This window comes from Paramormyrops kingsleyae, chromosome 17, assembly GCF_048594095.1.
Source record: "Paramormyrops kingsleyae isolate MSU_618 chromosome 17, PKINGS_0.4, whole genome shotgun sequence".
Lineage (NCBI taxonomy): Eukaryota > Metazoa > Chordata > Actinopteri > Osteoglossiformes > Mormyridae > Paramormyrops > Paramormyrops kingsleyae.
In genome coordinates this window covers 26,768,293-26,786,564 of record NC_132813.1, presented here as the reverse complement: position 1 = coordinate 26,786,564, position 18,272 = coordinate 26,768,293, and the positions used below count along the sequence as shown (strand labels likewise).

Below are 18,272 nucleotides of genomic sequence, written 5' to 3'. Positions count from 1 at the left end.
GTTAATACCCCCCCCCCCAAACTGCTATTTTTGTCTATTTGGGGGGGGTCTTGATCGGGGGGTACTGGGGGGTACAGTACCCCCCGATCAAGACCCCCCCAAATAGACAAAAATAATTCGAACCATGATCTCACTAGTCGCTATGATTTTGACGAGAGAGATTGCTGTTTCCTCTAAACCTTCCGCAATCACGCAGCTCATTTCGCCGTGCCCTGCCTACTGAGAAACTGGCTCATTTGCATACTAACAGTGATTGGATGTTTAGCTGGGGGGAGGGTGAGTGGGGGATCTGCCGAGTGCTGCGTGAGCCCGCGCACAAACAGAACGCAGAGGGAAAGAGCGAACAAGAAGTGAAACTTATCTCGTTTGTGCCTTTTTCAGTGGATTTTTCAGCTACTGTAGTAAATCTTGTCCATATTCAGTTTGTGGGTAATTATTATTTTCTTCCTCAACTTCTAAAAGTTTGATTTAAGGGGGCAGGACGTTTGCTTAAGGGGGCGTTGCCCCAGCGTAGAGCCGGCCCCGACATACATGTTGGCTAACAAAAGGCATACCACCAACTAACAGCAGAGATTTACCAGTATACAATAAAAACCACCGTCGTTTCTTGATACAAACCTTTAATTATATTCTCCAACATTGAAAACACAAAGATCGCTCACAAAATCACAAAAAACCTGCGGGGTGTACTGTAGTTCGTTTTTACATTTCACTCTGACACAGCTCTGAAAAGTATCATACACGTGGTTACTATGGTTTCTTTACAAAGTCTAAAATGCTTTGTTGCTTTTGCTTTTAACAGTCTGCTTGAAAACAAATGCTTCAATATTATTTATGCTGTCTAAAAAAGTTTTACCTGGATCACGTTTCACAGCTGCGTTGTTCAGCAAATTACCATGCGAATGCGATTTGAATACGCGCTGTTTAGCACTTGTGATACATTTTTAAAAGCCGGTGAATATATATAATATTCAAATGTATATCGAAATATCGGAAATGTGTTTAAAAATCGTATCACCGTTATCGGAAAAAATTCTATCGCGATATATATTGATATCGAATTATTGTCCAGCCCTACTCCCCCTCTACTTCTATCGGATATACCTGTTTGTATATTCTGCGCTCCTGTCCCGCGGCCAAACCGGAGGCGCTAACGCCGGGGTAAGCATAGTGGTCTGCTGGTGAAGATGAAGCTCCATCTGTAGATTACCTAGATGCAAATAACATTATAAAGGATAGCCAACATGGATTTAGGAGAGGTAGATCCTGCCTAACGAATCTGCTTGAGTTCTTTGAGGAAGCTACAAGTGAAATTGATCACAAAAAGGCCTATGATGTGATTTACTTAGATTTCCAGAAAGCCTTTGATGTTGTCCCCCACAAACGGCTCTTGTTAAAGCTTAAAGCTGCAGGAATTTTAGGAACTGTGGCAGCTTGGATCAAAAACTGGCTAACTGATAGGAAGCAGCGAGTAGTTATTAGAGGCACTATGTCACAGTGGGCCTCCGTTTATAGTGGGGTACCGCAGGGTTCAATTTTAGGACCACTATTGTTCCTAATTTACATTAATGATATTGACACGAATACATACAGTAAACTGGTTAAATTTGCAGACGACACTAAGGTGGGCGGGGTAGCAGATACTAATCTAGCAGCAGAGAGGCTTCAACGGGATCTGGATTTAATTAGCGAATGGGCTGATACTTGGCAGATGAAATTTAACACAGATAAATGTAAGGTAATCCATGCAGGGAGCAGAAATATACAGTACAGATATTTTATGGGTTCCACTGAAATAAAGGTAGCTGATTACGAGAAAGATCTCGGTATGTATGTTGATGCTTCCATGTCCCACTCTCGCCAATGTGGGGAAGCAATAAAAAAGGCGAACAGAATGTTGGGTTATATCTCTAGATGTGTGGAGTTTAAGTCAAGGGAGGTGATGTTACACTTATATAATTCCTTGGTAAGACCCCACCTAGAATACTGTGTGCAGGTTTGGTCACCATACCTCAAGAAGGACATTGCTGCCTTAGAAAAGGTGCAACGAAGAGCTACGAGAATGATTCCTGGTCTTAGAGGAATGTCTTACGAGGAGAGGTTAGCGGAACTGAATCTGTTCAGCCTTGAGCAAAGGAGACTAAGGGGGGATATGATTCAGGTCTATAAGATTCTAACGGGTCTGGATGCTGTTCAGCCAAATGACTATTTCAATATTAGTCTAAATACTAGAACTCGTGGCCATAAGTGGAAATTAGCGGGAGAACATTTTAAAACAAATTTGAGGAAGCACTTCTTTACACAGCGTGTAGTCAGAGTATGGAATAGTCTTCCTGCTATTGTAGTGGAAGCTAAAACCATGGGTTCCTTTAAATCAGAGCTAGATAAGATTTTAACAACTCTGAGATATTAGCTAAGTTCTCCCCAAACGAGCTTGATGGGCCGAATGGCCTCCTCTCGTTTGTAAATTTCTTATGTTCTTATGTTCTTATGTCACTGACTCCGGGATTAAGTCATCGGACTCTGGCATTGGATTATCCATCTGATCGCAGCCATTTTGTATCCTGGCGCTCCCTGGAACCGGCGTACACTTGGCTGAGGCCCGTCGTCGCCCCCCCCCCCCCCCGGTGGAATTCCACACTGAACATGTTCGCTCACCTCGCTAGTCTCCGGCCAGTAGGTCAGGCACCCCAGAAAGAGAGTGAACCAGCTTCTATCAGGATTGTACTAGTGAATGCACGATTGCTTGGGAATAAGACATTTATCATGAATGACTTCTTCAAAATGCACAAGTTGGATCTTTTGTGCCTTACAGAAACCTGGCTAAGCGTTGGTAAGTTGAGCCCCTTGCAGAGCTTTTACCGCCTGATTGCACATACTTAAACTCACTGAGGAGAACAGGACGAGGTGGTGGTTTAGCGTCTGTTTTTAAAAACTGTTTTAAATGCAAGCAGTTGTTCGAGACTCAATACTCCAGCTTTGAACAGAATGTGTTTGAGTTAGACCCCCCGCAACCGGTCTTATGTGATGTACCGTCCTCCGAAATATAATGGGGACTTTATTCAGGATTTTTCTCACTTTCTGTCTGGGATCATGGTCAAATATGATCGTGTTTTGATTGTTGGAGATTTCAACATTCACGTTTGTTGGCCCTTCAAACCTCTGTCAAAAGACTTTTTTAATGTTATTGATTCTTTTAATCTTGTTCAGTCTGTGACTGGCTCCACTCATATACTGGGGCACACGTTAGACCTGGTGCTATCTTGTGGCCTACCTGTGCAAAACCTAGAGGTTCATGACACTGTTTTTTCTGACCAGATGCCTGTATTATTTGAAATCCCTTTCCATGCTCATGACGCTAAAGCTTGTGCTTCTGCGTGCCGGTGCCATATTGTTAACCCTACCACTGCTGTTCGTTTCTCTGCTGCATTTACAAGTGCCGCTGAGGCTCAAACTCTATTTGGTCATGATACTGAACAATTGACCTCATCTTTTTATTCTACCTGCCTTAACATCCTGGACAGTGTTGCACCTATTAAAACACTGCGCCCTAAAACCAAAAAAGAGCCATGGTTGACTGAGAGTGTAGGAGGGCTGAACGCAGGTTGGAAAAAGATAAGTTACATGTATCTTTCGATATTTTGAAAGAAACTTGGTTTAAATATCAAAAAACTGTTAAATCAGAAAAAACAAAATATTTATATGATAAATATATGATATTGTTCTAAGCAACTGTGACACGTGTTCTTTTCAATACTATCAACACTGTTCTCAATAACCATCAGCCTGTGGAGTCAGACACCTCCTCAGTGAATAGTGAAAAATTCTTACAGTACTTTGTGTTTAAAATTTCTAGCATTAGAGCTCTTATAACCCCACCCTCTTTTGACCCTTCTATCTCTGTCACTTGCACTGGGACTTTCAGTCAGTTTGAGCCAATATCACTCTCCAATTTAAGTAAAATTATTGGGCAAATGAAAATTTCATCTGATCCAACAGACACAGTTCCTCTTCTTCTTATTAGGCAGACAATTGAGACTACAGGTTCCAGCATATTAGAGATTATGAACTGTAGCCTTGCCTCAGGTGTTGTGCCAAGGAAATTTAAGCATGCTGTTGTTCAGCCGTTGATTAAAAAACCCAACTTAGACACTTCAATCCTTTCTACAGACCCATTCTCTAAACTTCCATTTTTATCTAAAGTTCTTGAGAAACTCGTGCTTCAACAACTGCAGTCTTTTCTAGATATACATGGTATACTCAGGGTTCCCCCTGGAGTTTGATTTCAATTCTTCACTTTTCTTTGTATTTTTGCTTCTACTAATCAAATTCTTCACTTTTTTTCAGCATCCGTTTTTTTTAGTCACTCTCTCGCCGCTTCTTAATAAATTAATCATTAAACTCACTGAATATACATCTCTTCTGACAATCACACTGTGATTGGTCAACTAATGGCATGGGTGAGTCACGAGTCTACTTGATAAGGTTGGGAGAATCGTGAATACTGTGTAAAAATTTGCGTGCTGAAAACATGATGTATAGTACACATTTCGGAAATAATGTTCTAATTACTATATATATATATATATATATAAGGTAAGCTAATACTTTCCCGGTGTTTCATAGTATACCTTTGAGAGGGACATTCTAAAACACTTAATGTGAAAACGCTTAATGTGGTTTAATGTACCAAAATAGCGACCAATAATCACCAAATTTCGCACACACACATCTGGTCATAAAGACTTTCACTTGACAAAAAATCAAAACCGAAATACAAGGAATATGGACTTGATTTTACTTTAAGCGTTTTCCCCTCCATTGACACCAATTATAAGGAAAAGGCTTAATGTAACTTAAAGTACCAAGACAGCCACCAAAAATCACCAAATTCTTCACGCATATATCTGGTCATAAACACTTTCACCTGACAAAAAATCTAAACCGAAATACAAGGAATATAGACTTTATTTTACATTAAGCCTTTTCCTTATAATGGGCGTCAATGACCATTTATGGCCAGATGTGTGTGTGCGAAATTTGGTGATTATTGGTCGCTATTTTGGTACATTAAACCTTTAGAACGGCCCATGCTCATTTGGCATGGCTGATCGACGATCGTGTGTCCGGGGCGCCGGGCCAGTTTTGATTAGGCGCTACGGGTGCTACGGTTGAAAATTAGGGAAAAAATGAAATTCGACTTTTCAAAAATTCAAAATTCGTCATTTGAAAATTGAATTCGCCAAAGTGACGATTTGATGCCGTTTTTCTTCGTCACCATGGGTTCCGTTTTCGTCGATGACGAGAGTGACGAGCGGCAGCGGGATTCCAGTATACTGGAACCCCTCCAGTCTGGTTTTAAAGTGCTCCACAGTACTGAATCAGCATTACTTAAGGTTTTTAATGATCTATTACTAGCTACTGACTCTGGAGATTCTGCTATTCTTATCCTTCTTGATCTCACCGCTGCATTTGATACTGTAGATCATGGCATATTAATCTCCCGTTTGGAGCACTATGTGGGTATCAGATGCACTGCTCTGGAATGGTTTAGATCATACCTGGCAGACAGAAGTTTCACTGTCTTCCTAAATGGATAGGAATCTCCTTCTGCACCTCTCCCCTGTGGTGTTCCTCAAGGGTCCATTCTGGGGCCTATACTTTTTTCCCTTTACATGCTCCCCTTGGGATCCATTCTTAGAAAATATAATATTTCTTTTCATTCCTATGCTGATGATACGCAAATTTACATGCCATTAATACATAATGACTACCACTCTTTTAATCGTTTACTTGACTGTCTAGAGGACATCAAAGCCTGGATGGCTTTAAATTTTCTAAATTTTAATGAAAACAAAACCGAGGTTCTAGTCTTTCGGCCCAGTACTGCCTTTCATGCATATGTAGACCTAGGCCCCTTAGAACCATATGTGAAAGACACAGCAAAAAACCTTGGCGTAATTTTGGACTCTAATTTTAAAATGGAGAAACAAATTAACACAGTTGTAAAGTCTAGCTTTTTCCAATTAAGGCTTTTTTCCAATGTTAAACCCTTCGTATCATTGAATAACTTTGAGAGGGTTATACATGCCTTTGTTTCATCCCACCTAGACCATTGAAATGCCCTGTATGCGGGCATTAGTTGTTCCTCCTTATCTCGTCTTCAGTTCAGAATGCTGCAGCCTGCCTTCTAACCAGAACACAAAGGCGGGAGCATATTACACCTGTGCTCGCAGTCCTTCATTGGCTCCCTGTCCATTATAGGATTCATTTCAAAATTATTTTATTCGTTTTCAAATCGGTAAAAGGTCTGGCACCTTCCTACATATCAGGCCTTTTGAAAGTTCATACACCATCCAGGGCTCTTAGGTCAGCTGACCAACTCTGCCTAGTTATTCCTCCCTCTAGGCTAAAAAGCAGAGGTGATCGGGCCTTTGAAGTGATTGCACCTAAACTCTGGAATGAGCTGCCATTGCACATATGCCTGGCTCCTTCCTTGGCTGTTTTTAAATCTCATCTTAAAACTCATTTATATGCCCTGGCATTTAATAAAGCATGAATGAGTTATTTAGTTACCTGTATTTTTGACTGTCTAGAGGACATCAAAGCCTGGAATGCTTTGTTTTCTAAACTTAATGAAAACTTAATTGAGGTTCTAGTCTTGTTTTTTGTTTTATGTTTATTTTATGTTGTGCTTTCCGTTTGTCTATCAAGTCGTATTTCCTTGCTTGTCCAGCACTTTGGTCAGCTGTTATTGTTGTTTTTAAAGTGCTTTATAAATAAATGTGACTTGACTTGACTCCTGTTCAGAGAGTAACAGGAGAATTTCAGCTAGTGACTGCTTACTAGGAATGGTGGTCTGTGGGTAGCTACTTACCTTCACAGGACAGGCCATGAGATGTGACACCAGAGAGGGCCTCACGGCACACATTGCAATATGTGGGCCGGGCATGTGAGCAGGCGTACCAGTTGTGCATACCAGAGAAGTGGTCCATGCTATACTGTGTGGACTAAAGGAACAGCAAGAAAATCACCATGGTTTAAGGGGATCAGCAACACTCAAATTTTATATTGCTGAATCATGATGAATCATGCCTTGCTCACCTCAAAGTATTCCCGGTTCTGCACTGTCCTTAATGCTGTTATCCAGTCCTCCATTTCCTTTCGATTCTCTGCACACAGGATTAGCTTTCGACAGGGAGTGATAATCTATTGGAAGAAAGACACACATCAGTAGGAGAACATTTTAAAATGGATTTGAGAAAGCACTTTTTTACGCAGCGTGTAGTTAGAGTATGGAAAAGTCTTCCTGTTAGTGTAGTGCAAGCCAAAATCTTGGGTTCCTTTAAATCAAGATAAGATTTTAACAACTCTGAGCTATTAGCTGAGTTCTCCTCAAAAGAGCTTGATGGGTCGAATGGCCTCCTATCGTTTGTAAATTTCTTATGTTCTTATTAAAAAAGAGATAGATGACAGCAATACAAACACATCAAGATTATAATAGTAAGGATTATAATTCTGGATTCCATTCAAAGTTGGAAATAAGACTAACTTCAAAGCTCTTCAGCATGACATTATGCATCACAAATAGTTCTCTATGCAAAAAAGATTCACATAAAGAATAAAAGATCATGTTGTAGTGGCTAATTCCAACATCTGATCAAGCAGATGTTACTTTGGAGAGATCAATATTCATTTCAATTCAAATGTATTTATATGATGCATTTTCACAATATTATATTGTCTCAAAGCTAAAGCACTCTGTCCTTGTCCAGTGCCGCCAGTGAGCAAGCCAGAGGCAACAATGACAAGGAAAAACTTCCTAGTAGGAAGAAACCTTGGGAAGAACCAGACTGAAAGGGGGAGCCCATTCTTCTAAGGCCGGCAAAGCAAATTTTAAGTGAGCTGGCCCAGGAATGTCAGATGACCGGCTACCAAAAACTGCGCAGGTCATGTGAGGGTTTCTGTTGCATAAAAAAATAGCTTTGGGTTCCTTCAGTTAACTAAACTCTAACATCACAGTCTTGGCATGGGGCATTACCAGGCTGAAATAATCCATTAGCAAAAGAATCCACCACAGCCATGAAGGCATGAACCAGACTGAAAAGAAATTCAGATAGACTGTGGCATTCAGAGTTTACTCTGATTTTACAGATGATTCACCAGACCAGGACTTGTTTTCATTCCTTAGCTGCAGTACCTTTTTTAGTGAAGAAAGGAGAACAGTGAGGGTAATGGCAACCATTCATGTCAAGCTGTGACTCACACAATGTGGGTACGCCTCATTCACCAGTTTTATTATTGACCCTTAGCCTATCATTGGCCATATATCTTCTGGGTGGGGGGTTCTTTCAGATACGTAAAGGACGCCAATCATTCTCCATAAGTTATAAAACCCCACTCCCAACTGTCCCAAAACTTAAATATCCTTATTTGACCTCTTTCCTCCCCTTCTTCTACAGTCAATTATACAACTGAAATCATTTAATGTGTTTCATTAGGGGTGGCAAGTGACCTGAAAAGAACAAGCAGTTGCAAAAAATAGATGGATGGAGCTTTGATTCTAATCAATTTCAATGATTTTGTACAATCACTGCAAATGTAAAAACAAACAAACAAACAAGTAAATAAGGGCATTTGTTGGTAAGTAAAACACAAGGTACCACACTGTATTATCTAGACAATGAAAGAAGTTTCATTCAGCTAGTTAATACCGGACAAAAAAGGCCCAAGAAATCTCAGAATGCCCTTAAAAACTGTGATCTACAGTTCCCCCTGAACTTCCGGTTTGTAATGTAGCAAGTGGATGCATACGAGAGTGCTCCCGGGGTAACTATCTTTCCTTTTTCTATTAGGTGAAACCTTTTCTTTATGATCTAACCTCTTAATGTGTAAGTAGTCTGTGTTTTGACTTTTATGTGCAGAAATGAGCCAATCTAAGTCTAATAAGCAGAGTAATATCGCTCAAATCCCTGTACTCTCGCCAACCACCCCCCTAGTCTGTTACATGCACCACGTGAGTAGATCGCCTAAGGCTCCAGGATTTCCCTATCAGCGTCACAGTGCAGACCTGGAGTGTGGTACCGTTGGGGGTGGCGTGATCTTTAAATACCCCCCTCCAACCATGGTACTCAGCAGTAGCAGGTGAGACGCCCCTACTCCAGAGGGAGCCCAACTAATAAAAGCGGGATAAACACCATACACGAGGATAAGGTAAACTGAACACATGGGCAGTTTATTCACTGTGCAATAGTTATCAAGTTATTAAATTGAAAGAACCAAAACTCACATACAAAAGGAACTGCAATTACCGTACTGAGTTTCACCAAAAACCTGACTCCCCTCTATTAATGAAGCCCCAGCCCCTGTCACCCTACTGAGCGCTCAGTGTCTAACTGTAGAGGCCTCAATTAAGAACCCCCCTTACCTCCCCCCTTACTCTTCATATAACACATTCATAGTAATCTTACAACAGGACACATTCATATAACACATTCATAACAACAAGCTCATAACAGAAATGAACCTTATCCATTTAGCACTTTACGCCACTGTTACATTATAATAATCAGTCCGATAACATCAACACTCTCAAGCGAAAGTCTGTTCAGTACGTTTACTTCCACAATGGCCGCCAGAGAAATCGGACATCCGGGCGTGCAGTTAGAACATGGCGGGTCCGCCAGGCTGTAACGAACGCGGCAAATGTGGTGTGCAGCAGCGACCTTTCACAAACTCTGCCTACTGACTGTCGGATTAGCCGATGTCTTTTACTTGTTGGCCAAGTTGCTGATCGCTCTGATTTACAGTCGCCAAGATATATTTTATTAAATATCACTTGCGCCGTCCTCGGTGCTGGAGCTGAAGAGTCGTCTCCGTATGGCAGGGAAGCTGCTGCGAACCCTCCAGACTCCGATTCCCTCTACGCGGCACCAGGTGCAGCTCTCCGACGATGCACGTCTGTTGTTCTGGTCGCTCACAATTTAGTCATCACTGCTTCCTCCGGAGCATCGACTTGGCTCGAACCTGCCTTCGAACTAACTTGGTCCCATGCAATGGTTAAGTACACACAGCCCTTCCAGACTGATGTGAGCAGCTTCACCGTAGGTAAACATAGGATACTCCCTACGCACTCTACACCTCCCGTCCACACTAGAACGAAGAACTACTTCCTCTCTCACTGCCCCCGTCCTCTCTATTAGCGACTCCCCTTTTTTTAGAACCTCCTCCTCACTCCCGCCTACCACGCTGGCCGGCTATACGCAGCAGCATTACGTCATGACGCACCGTCACACTCCCCCTGCCCAAACCCTGACATACCAGAGACGTCCCAGCAAGCTCCAGCACCTCGGAATGACAAAGCGGGAAAACAAAAACAAAGGTTGCAGTAGAAAAGAACGCTTTGGGAAACATCCAACGAACCACAAACATTACAGTTTGCATGTGCTCAAACTCTTAAGGCACACACCCAATAAACAACAACAAACTCTTTCATCCACTCTTAGGCCATGAAAGGGGAAATTAGCACACTCAGGATAAGACATAGTCATGGCGATACTGGATGGGCAGTTGGCCTCTGGAGCTTCTTAAAGGGCGTCTCAACCTGCTCAGCTGCTCCACCTCTGGCGACGGCATTTCAGCACCATCAACAACCTCCTCCGCCTCCCTCCCATCACAGGCTTCACCTAAGTCATGTGTGGCCGTGTCAGGGTGTACATATGGGGTGAGACAGACCAGATCAGGCTGTTCAGTATCGGTGTGACCTTCTGTCTCCCTAGGCCTACGAACAGCATGAGCCCTACGTGGCGTGGGAAAAGTGCAATGCTTAAGCTGATCCCTATGTACAACTCTGCTAGCTCCGCCCCCCTCAGGCCTGACTGTGAATACTGGTATGTCTGGACTGTTCTGTTTAACCACCAGATAGGGGTTCTTCTCCCACTTGTCCTGGATTTTATTCCTTCCCCTATGCCAATGGTTCTGCAACAACACTCTGTCCCCAGGCTGGAGAAGAGCAGCATGAGAGTTCCTATCGTACACTCTCTTTCGCCTCTGAGAAGCTTCTTGAGCATTAGCCTGCGCTGCCTCATATGCCCATAGTGATCCAGGACCCAGTCATCCAGGTTCTCTACTCCTTCGGACTCCAGATCTACCCCACCTAGGATGTCTCTGGGCAACCGTGCGTTTCTCCCAAAAAGCAAATAAAAAGGTGTGTAGCCAGTAGAAGAGTGGACATGGCTGTTATAAACCATTACCAATTCAGGTAGGTATTCCGTCCAGTTCCTCTTCTTTTCAGCAGGCAAGGTCCACAACATGCTGTGCATCATTCTATTGAAACGCTCACACTGAACATTACCCTGAGGATGGTATGGGCTTGTGCAGCTCTTGGAAACTCCATAAATGCAACACAACTCTTTAATCACCCCTGCCTCAAAGCTGCGGCCCTGGTCTGAATGGATTCGGGAGGGGCAACTGTAGTACACAAACCAATGCCTGACAAGGACCTCAGCCATGGTCCTAGCCATCTGGTCCTTCGTCGGCACCGCTATGGTGAACCGGGTGAACATATCAGTCAAGACTAACATGTTCTCGTAGCCCCCTACTGACCTCTCCAATACAGTATAGTCTATAGCTAATACCTCCAATAGTAAGGTCACATTCATGCACACCATTGGGGCCTGGATCCTTGGGAAGACGTTCTTGGCTAGTGCACATCTCTTGCACTGTCTTACCCAGTCCTGCATGTTTTTTGCCCATTAAAGGCCAATAGTACCCCCTCCTCATCTGTTGGAGGGTGCCCTTTGCACTGAAATGGCCACCATGCTCATGCTGCGCCTCATACACTAGCCTTCGGAGCGTCCCGAGCACAACTAACTGGTGCACCTCCTCACCATCCCATGGGTCAGCAATGCGTCTAAACAAAACACCGTTACACAACCTCAGCCTGTCCCACTGCGAGATTAGCTTCCTGCAAGCTGGTTCCATAGCCTTCAGTTGTCGGCCCACTGGCTGATTATTCTGCTCTACATCCCTGAGTGTAGGGCCTACTTCAGCATCATCCATTTGGAGCCGTCAAATCTCGTCCCACCGCCATAAGTACATCTCCCCCTCCGTAGCTACTTGGGAAGCAACACGCTTATGCTCTTATGTTCTTATGCACCTCTGACACTCCAAGAGCTGACACTTGTCCCGGCCACAAGCAGGCACGCACTTCCTCTGCTTTTAGCAGCAAAAAGCCCTTCTCTGCATCCGGTACCTCTGGCTCCAATGCCAGAGCCATGCGGGACAGGACATCAGCGTTGGTGATCTGACTTCCAGGCTTATACTGCACCTCAAAATCAAACTCTGCCAACTGTGCAGCCCATCTCTGCTCTACAGCCCCCAGGTTGGAAGTTTCCAAGTAGCGTAGGGGATTATGATCAGTAATCACAGTAAACTTGGAATACATCAACAGGTCACTGAATTTTTCTGTGATGGCCCATTTAAGAGCCAGCAGCTTCAATTTAAACGCACTGTAATTTTTATCATTCCTTTCTGAGCCCCTTAAATCCATAATAGCAAAAGCTATCACACGTTCAACATCATTCTGGACCTGAGTAAGCACCGCACCCAGCCCAAGAGAACTACCATCTGTTGCTAAAATTAAAGGGCTTTTTAGGTCTTTATATGCAAGGATAGGGGACGCCATAAGGCTCTGCCTAAGACTGTCAAATGCTTGTTGACAATCTTCATTCCAGAGAAAGGGGCGTTGGTAATATGACATAAACCCAACCACCTGCCTGACATCTTTTGTACAACAAGGGACTGGCCAATTAACAAGGACCCTCACTTTCTCCATGTCTACCTATACACCAGCGGCAGACACAACATGACCCAGGAACTTTACCTCTGGTTCCAGCAAGAAACACTTCTTGGGCTTAAGCTTAACTCTATGGAGGGCACCAGGGGCCCCTTGCATGGGGGGGCATTTCTTCCCTCTTTGGAATAATTACCTTATAACTTCAGATATAAAAGTCACAGACACATGCCTGATACCTAAAATCAGAGTTGACCCCTTTACAATTGATTGTAGGAAGTTCAATAACGAAATGAATAACCTGTGTATAATTTATGGACATGCGAATATAACAAAAACAGCTGGAAAAATACAAAAACCTGTCTTTGTGTCTTGGATTTTTGTAAATATTTCAAAAACTACATGATGGAATAGGTCCAATTTTAAAAATCTGGTTCCCAAACTTGTTTTCTACATGTGTGCCCAATTTCATATCATTTGATGCAGCCCAACAGGTTTTACGGAGGAAAGAGCAAATGGTGCAACTGGGAGCCTTTCCTATCCAAAACCTAACCTAAACTAATCTGAAACTTATCCAAAATGGCAATAGTGTAACTAGCAGTGTTTTTTGGGGTAGCAACTTTCTTTCTAAATGCATTACCACTTATAGGTCATAAGTAACAATTTGTCACACATCATCACCACACATTTGTAGGAAAATCTATATTTTATTCACACGACTTGTGCCAAACTTATCCAAAACCTATCCAAAACCTATCCAAACTGGCCACAGTGTAACTAGCAGTGTTTTTTGGGGTAGCGTCTTTCTTTCTAAATGCATTACCACTTATGGGTCATAAGTAACATTTTGTCACACAAAATCACCACACATTTGTAGGAAAATCTATATTTTATTCACACGACTTGTGCCAAACCTATCCAAAACCTATCCAAAATGGCCGCAGTGTAACTAGCAGTGTTTTGGGATAGCGTCTTTCTTTCTAAATGCATTACCACTTATGGGTCATAAGAAACATTTTGTTTCTAACCCTAACCCTGCATAACTGTGCCCAAACAAAGCCCGACAAGTGCCCCGCATAACTGTGCCCAAACAAAGCCCGACAAGTGCCCCGCATAACTTTGCCCAAACAAAGCCCGACAAGTGCCCCGCATAACTTTGCCCAAACAAAGCTGACAAGTGCCCCGCATAACTTTGCCCAAACAAAGCCGACAAGTACCGTACATAATGTTGCCCAAACAAAGCCGACAAGTACTGTACATAACTTTGCTCAAACAAGGCCGACAAGTGCCCCGCATAACTTTGCCCAAACAAAGCCCCGCGTAACTTTGCCCAAGTGAAAGCCAAAAGCGCTGCATTACTTTGCACACTTCAAAGCTTGACAAAGGCAATGCGGAACTTTTCCCAATGTACCACAATACAAGTGTTACCAAAGCAAATGTTAATTGTAATTTACTGAATCACGGAATTATAAAAATCTATAGAATAAAAGAGTAAACTGTAAATAAATGTACTTATGTCGAGCGTTGCATCCTCTCCGCGCAAAAAAGCGTCCTCCTCCATCGAATCAATGGATAAAAGCGACACTTTCTTCCCCCGAACCACTCTTCAAAATCATCTTCTGTGCTTTCTCAACAGTGAAAGTCATCCGAGCCATTTTTCTTCAGTCAAAAAAGTTGTTGTCCGAAAATAACTGGGTAAACTCACGGAGACTACGTGCGTAATGCGTAATCGAGACACTCCCACAAAAACTGCACCTGCAGATAATAAGTTGCGCATTCATGTCCCCAGCGCGAAAAACAATGCCCAATCAGCACATCCCATACCATTTTGCAAACCTTAGACACACCTCTATTGGATGAAGCAAATGACACTGTAATTTGATGTTCATGTAAAAAGTTTATTATGGTGAAACATAACCATGGGCAAAGGTTCAGTGCGTAAAAAATAATGTGCTAGCAGGGAAGCAGAGCATATATCTGAAAAAATACTTGACAATGAAGGATTACAGTGATTGATTTATGTACATAAGAGATCAAGCTTTCAAACGAGGGTAACTTTGTCATTTTATTCATTGGTTTTCTTCTAAAACTCCGAAGATAATAAACATTGCACGAATGTACAGAATGCCGACTGACATTTTTCCGCGATGAGTGAGCAAGCTATTTCAGAGCATTACAGTCATATTTATGGAAAAATGCGTGTTTTGTCTTAATACTGTGACGGTTTATGAATTATTGGCCGTGAAAGAAATAGTTTGAAGTGCTTAGTTTTCATTTTATTAACACTTATATTTTACTTCCTGACACTCGACCCGTTTAAAGATGGCTACCATGGTCATTTTATTTTTACTTGTTACAAAAAAACCATGGCACAAAAATTGCGCAACTTTCTACAGATATTATCTGAAAGGTTTTTTGTAGTGTAACAAGCCGTTTTTGGTTGATTTGATACATTTGTTTCTTTTATTGAACGTCATTTTTTTTTGTTATTGAAAATTTGGACGTATGCGTCCGAACCACTAGGCGGCGACAATGAAAGAGTTAAGACCATGCTCCTTAAGCCGGCTAAAAACAAGATCCAACCTCTCACAATGACTTTCGAAGTCTGCTGAAAAAATCAAGACATCATCGAGGCATATCAGGAGAACCTCAAATGCTAAATCTCCTAGGACCACCTCCATAAGGCGCTGAAAAGTCGCTGGCACATTACAAAGGCCAAATGGCATTCAGGTCCACTGGTACAGCCCAAATGGTGTAGTCACCGCAGTCTTTTCTTGGTCCACCCCAGCCACTGCAACCTGAAAGTAGCCAGCAGTAAGGTCTAATGACGAGAACAGCTTTGCCTGGCTTAAGGCATCCAACGACTCCTCTACTCTGGGGAGCGGGTAGGCATCCTTGTAAGTCACCTTATTTAACTTCCGGTAGTCGCAACAGAACCCCACAGACCTGTCCTTCTTGACTACAATCACAGCAGGAGAAGCCCAGGGGCTACAGCTCTCTGTCAGGATCCCCTGTGCCACCAAATCCTGCACGTCTCTTGAATTCCTGAAACACATGTGGTGGAATTCTCCGATGCTTCTGTTTAATAGTGTGGGCCTCCTCTGTCCGGATATGACGGGTCACTGTTGTCGTAAACCCATATTCGCTATCATGCTGGGAAAATACGGCCTGGTGCTTCACCAACAACTCAGACAGCCTTTGTATCTGTAGTGGAGTGAGCCCTTGGAAGTTGGCCTCGACTGGGACTGGTAGTTACCCTTGAGGCTCCTTCACTGGGACCACATCTGCTGTTATTTCACTCACATACAGCCCGCCATTGACTTCTTCCACAGACACGACTTCTCTTGGTACAACTTTCTCTGGTTTACTCAGCTGCGCCAACCACACTCTCGCAGGCAGCTTGATGGGTCTTGTATCAGAGTTAAGCACTCGAACTGGGACTGTGCCATTTACAGTGTGAGCTAAGGTGTTTGCAATAAGCAGACCACGAGGCAAACTTACACCTGCTGTGGCTTCCACCAGCACTTGACACTTTGATTTGGGAGGCACCCCACAATGGCCCTCAATCACTTTCTCACTAAGTGGGGGAATAAGGATGGGTCGCTTACCGGCCACCTTTACATAACCAAGTCTCCCCCCAGGGCCTGCACAGCGATCTGCTCAACGACCACACCCCCTATGTACACCTCAACAGAGAGGCACTCACCGATTGCATCACCCATCGGAGGCCTAAGTCCCTCCTCCCCTGCTACAACTGTCCTGACTCCCGCAGCACCACTGACAGATCCCTGCATATCGCTACTGGCCCGACCTGCCTCGACTAGACTCTGGATCGGCCTCTGGTTCCCGCTTCTGGACTGCTGGCAGACCCGACTGATATGCCCAGGTTGGCCACAGGTGTAGCAGAGTCGCACACCCTGCTCGTCTTGAAGGGCCGGGACACCCCTGGCCGGTGTACTTCATGCACAAACCGGAAGAGTTCCTCCTGCCGCTCTGACAACTGCTTGATGGCATTATGAAGGGCTTCTAATGTCAGTGGTGTGACGTCACTTTCAGCAGCAGCAACATGAACAGCCCCCCTCACTGGGTGCCTAGCCAGCCCTGCTGGTGCCTCTTCTTCTTCCGGCCAGACGATAGCAGCCTGCATGAGCTCAAGGAAAGACTGTGCAGGTTGCTCTCTTATCTGCCTCTTCATTTCTCTTCGCAAAGTATCGTCTCGTAAGTCAAGCACGAACTGCTCGTTCAACATGACTCCAACATTTGGGACACGCTCTGGATCTCGCTGATGCGCCTGATAAAGCTTCTCTTGGAGGTCATACACATATGTCCGTACCTTTTCCCCTGGCAGCTGTTTCCTATCATAGAATTCCCTAAGCCTGGTGCCGATAGGGACCCTATCCCCATACGTCTGTTCAAGCACTTTAAATATCTCAGCCACCTCCGTTCTACCACTACCCAGCATGAGCTTAACCGTTAGTTTGGCTTCCCCCTTCAGGTGCTGCTTCAGTAGTTCTATCTGGTCCTCTTCAGGCATTCTGGAAACTTTGAAGTATGACTTCATGGCCTCCATCCACTCCTCTACACCTAACTCACCTGGGGTAGGGCAGCCACTAAAATAAGGGCATTTCCTTTCTCGGGGAATGTACATTGCGACCGGGGCCCTTTGGGCGTCTGTTTGTTGCTCAATAACAACTCTGGCCAAAGACAGCACCTCTCTCTGATCATTCCTAGCCTGCTCTAATAAAGCAGCCTGCTCTCCTAACCTAGCAGATCGTTCCCCAAACTTAACCTGCAGGGCTTCAAACTCTCTGCGCAGCTCCATGCCTGAGACGAGTATAGCAAGGAAGCTAGAACACTAAGCACAACCTATACAGACCCACAGGAGTAGATCCTGTTCATGACGCCAAAAATGTAACAGGCTGGGCCACAGCCTGCGTAGTAGGGGTTTAGGCTATCGAACCCTCCGTATGGAGAGGGTACAGCAGGATCTAGGTCCCTGTACTCTCATCGACCACCCCCCTAGTCTGCTACATGCACCACGTGAGTAGATCGGCTAAGGCTCCAGGATTTCCCTATCAGCGTCACAGTGCAGACCTGGAGTGTGGTACCGTTGGGGGTGGCGTGATCTTTAAATACCCCCCTCCAACCAAGGTACTCAGCAGTAGCAGGTGAGACGCCCCTACTCCAGAGGGAGCCCAACTAATAAAAGCAGGATAAACACCATACACGAGGATAAGGTAAACTGAACACACGGGCAGTTTATTCACTGTGCGATAGTTATCAAGTTATTAAATTGAAAGAACCAAAACTCACATACAAAAGGGACTGCAATTACCGTACTGAGTTTCACCAAAAACCTGACTCCCCTCTATTAATGAAGCCCCAGCCCCTGTCACCCTACTGAGCGCTCAGTGTCTAACTGTAGAGGCCTCAATTAAGAACCCCCCTTACCTCCCCCCTTACTCTTCATATAACACAT

General features: G+C 43.9%; 1 protein-coding gene across 10 annotated transcripts in view; it reads right to left on the bottom strand.

Moving 5' to 3' along the window:
• LOC111837883 (diacylglycerol kinase delta) overlaps positions 1 to 18,272 on the bottom strand; it is a 267,917-nt gene that overhangs the window by 206,821 nt on the left and 42,824 nt on the right. For all 10 annotated transcript variants that reach the window (XR_011983247.1, XR_011983246.1, XR_011983248.1 and 7 more), the window contains exons 4-5: positions 7,105 to 7,209; positions 6,878 to 7,010 (exon numbers count right to left, since the gene is read on the bottom strand). Coding sequence is in view for 5 of the 10 variants with exons in the window: in XM_072701297.1 (XP_072557398.1) it covers positions 6,878 to 7,010; positions 7,105 to 7,209 (238 nt within the window). In the remaining 5 variants the exon portion in view is untranslated. The remainder of the gene's footprint in view (positions 1 to 6,877; positions 7,011 to 7,104; positions 7,210 to 18,272) is intronic.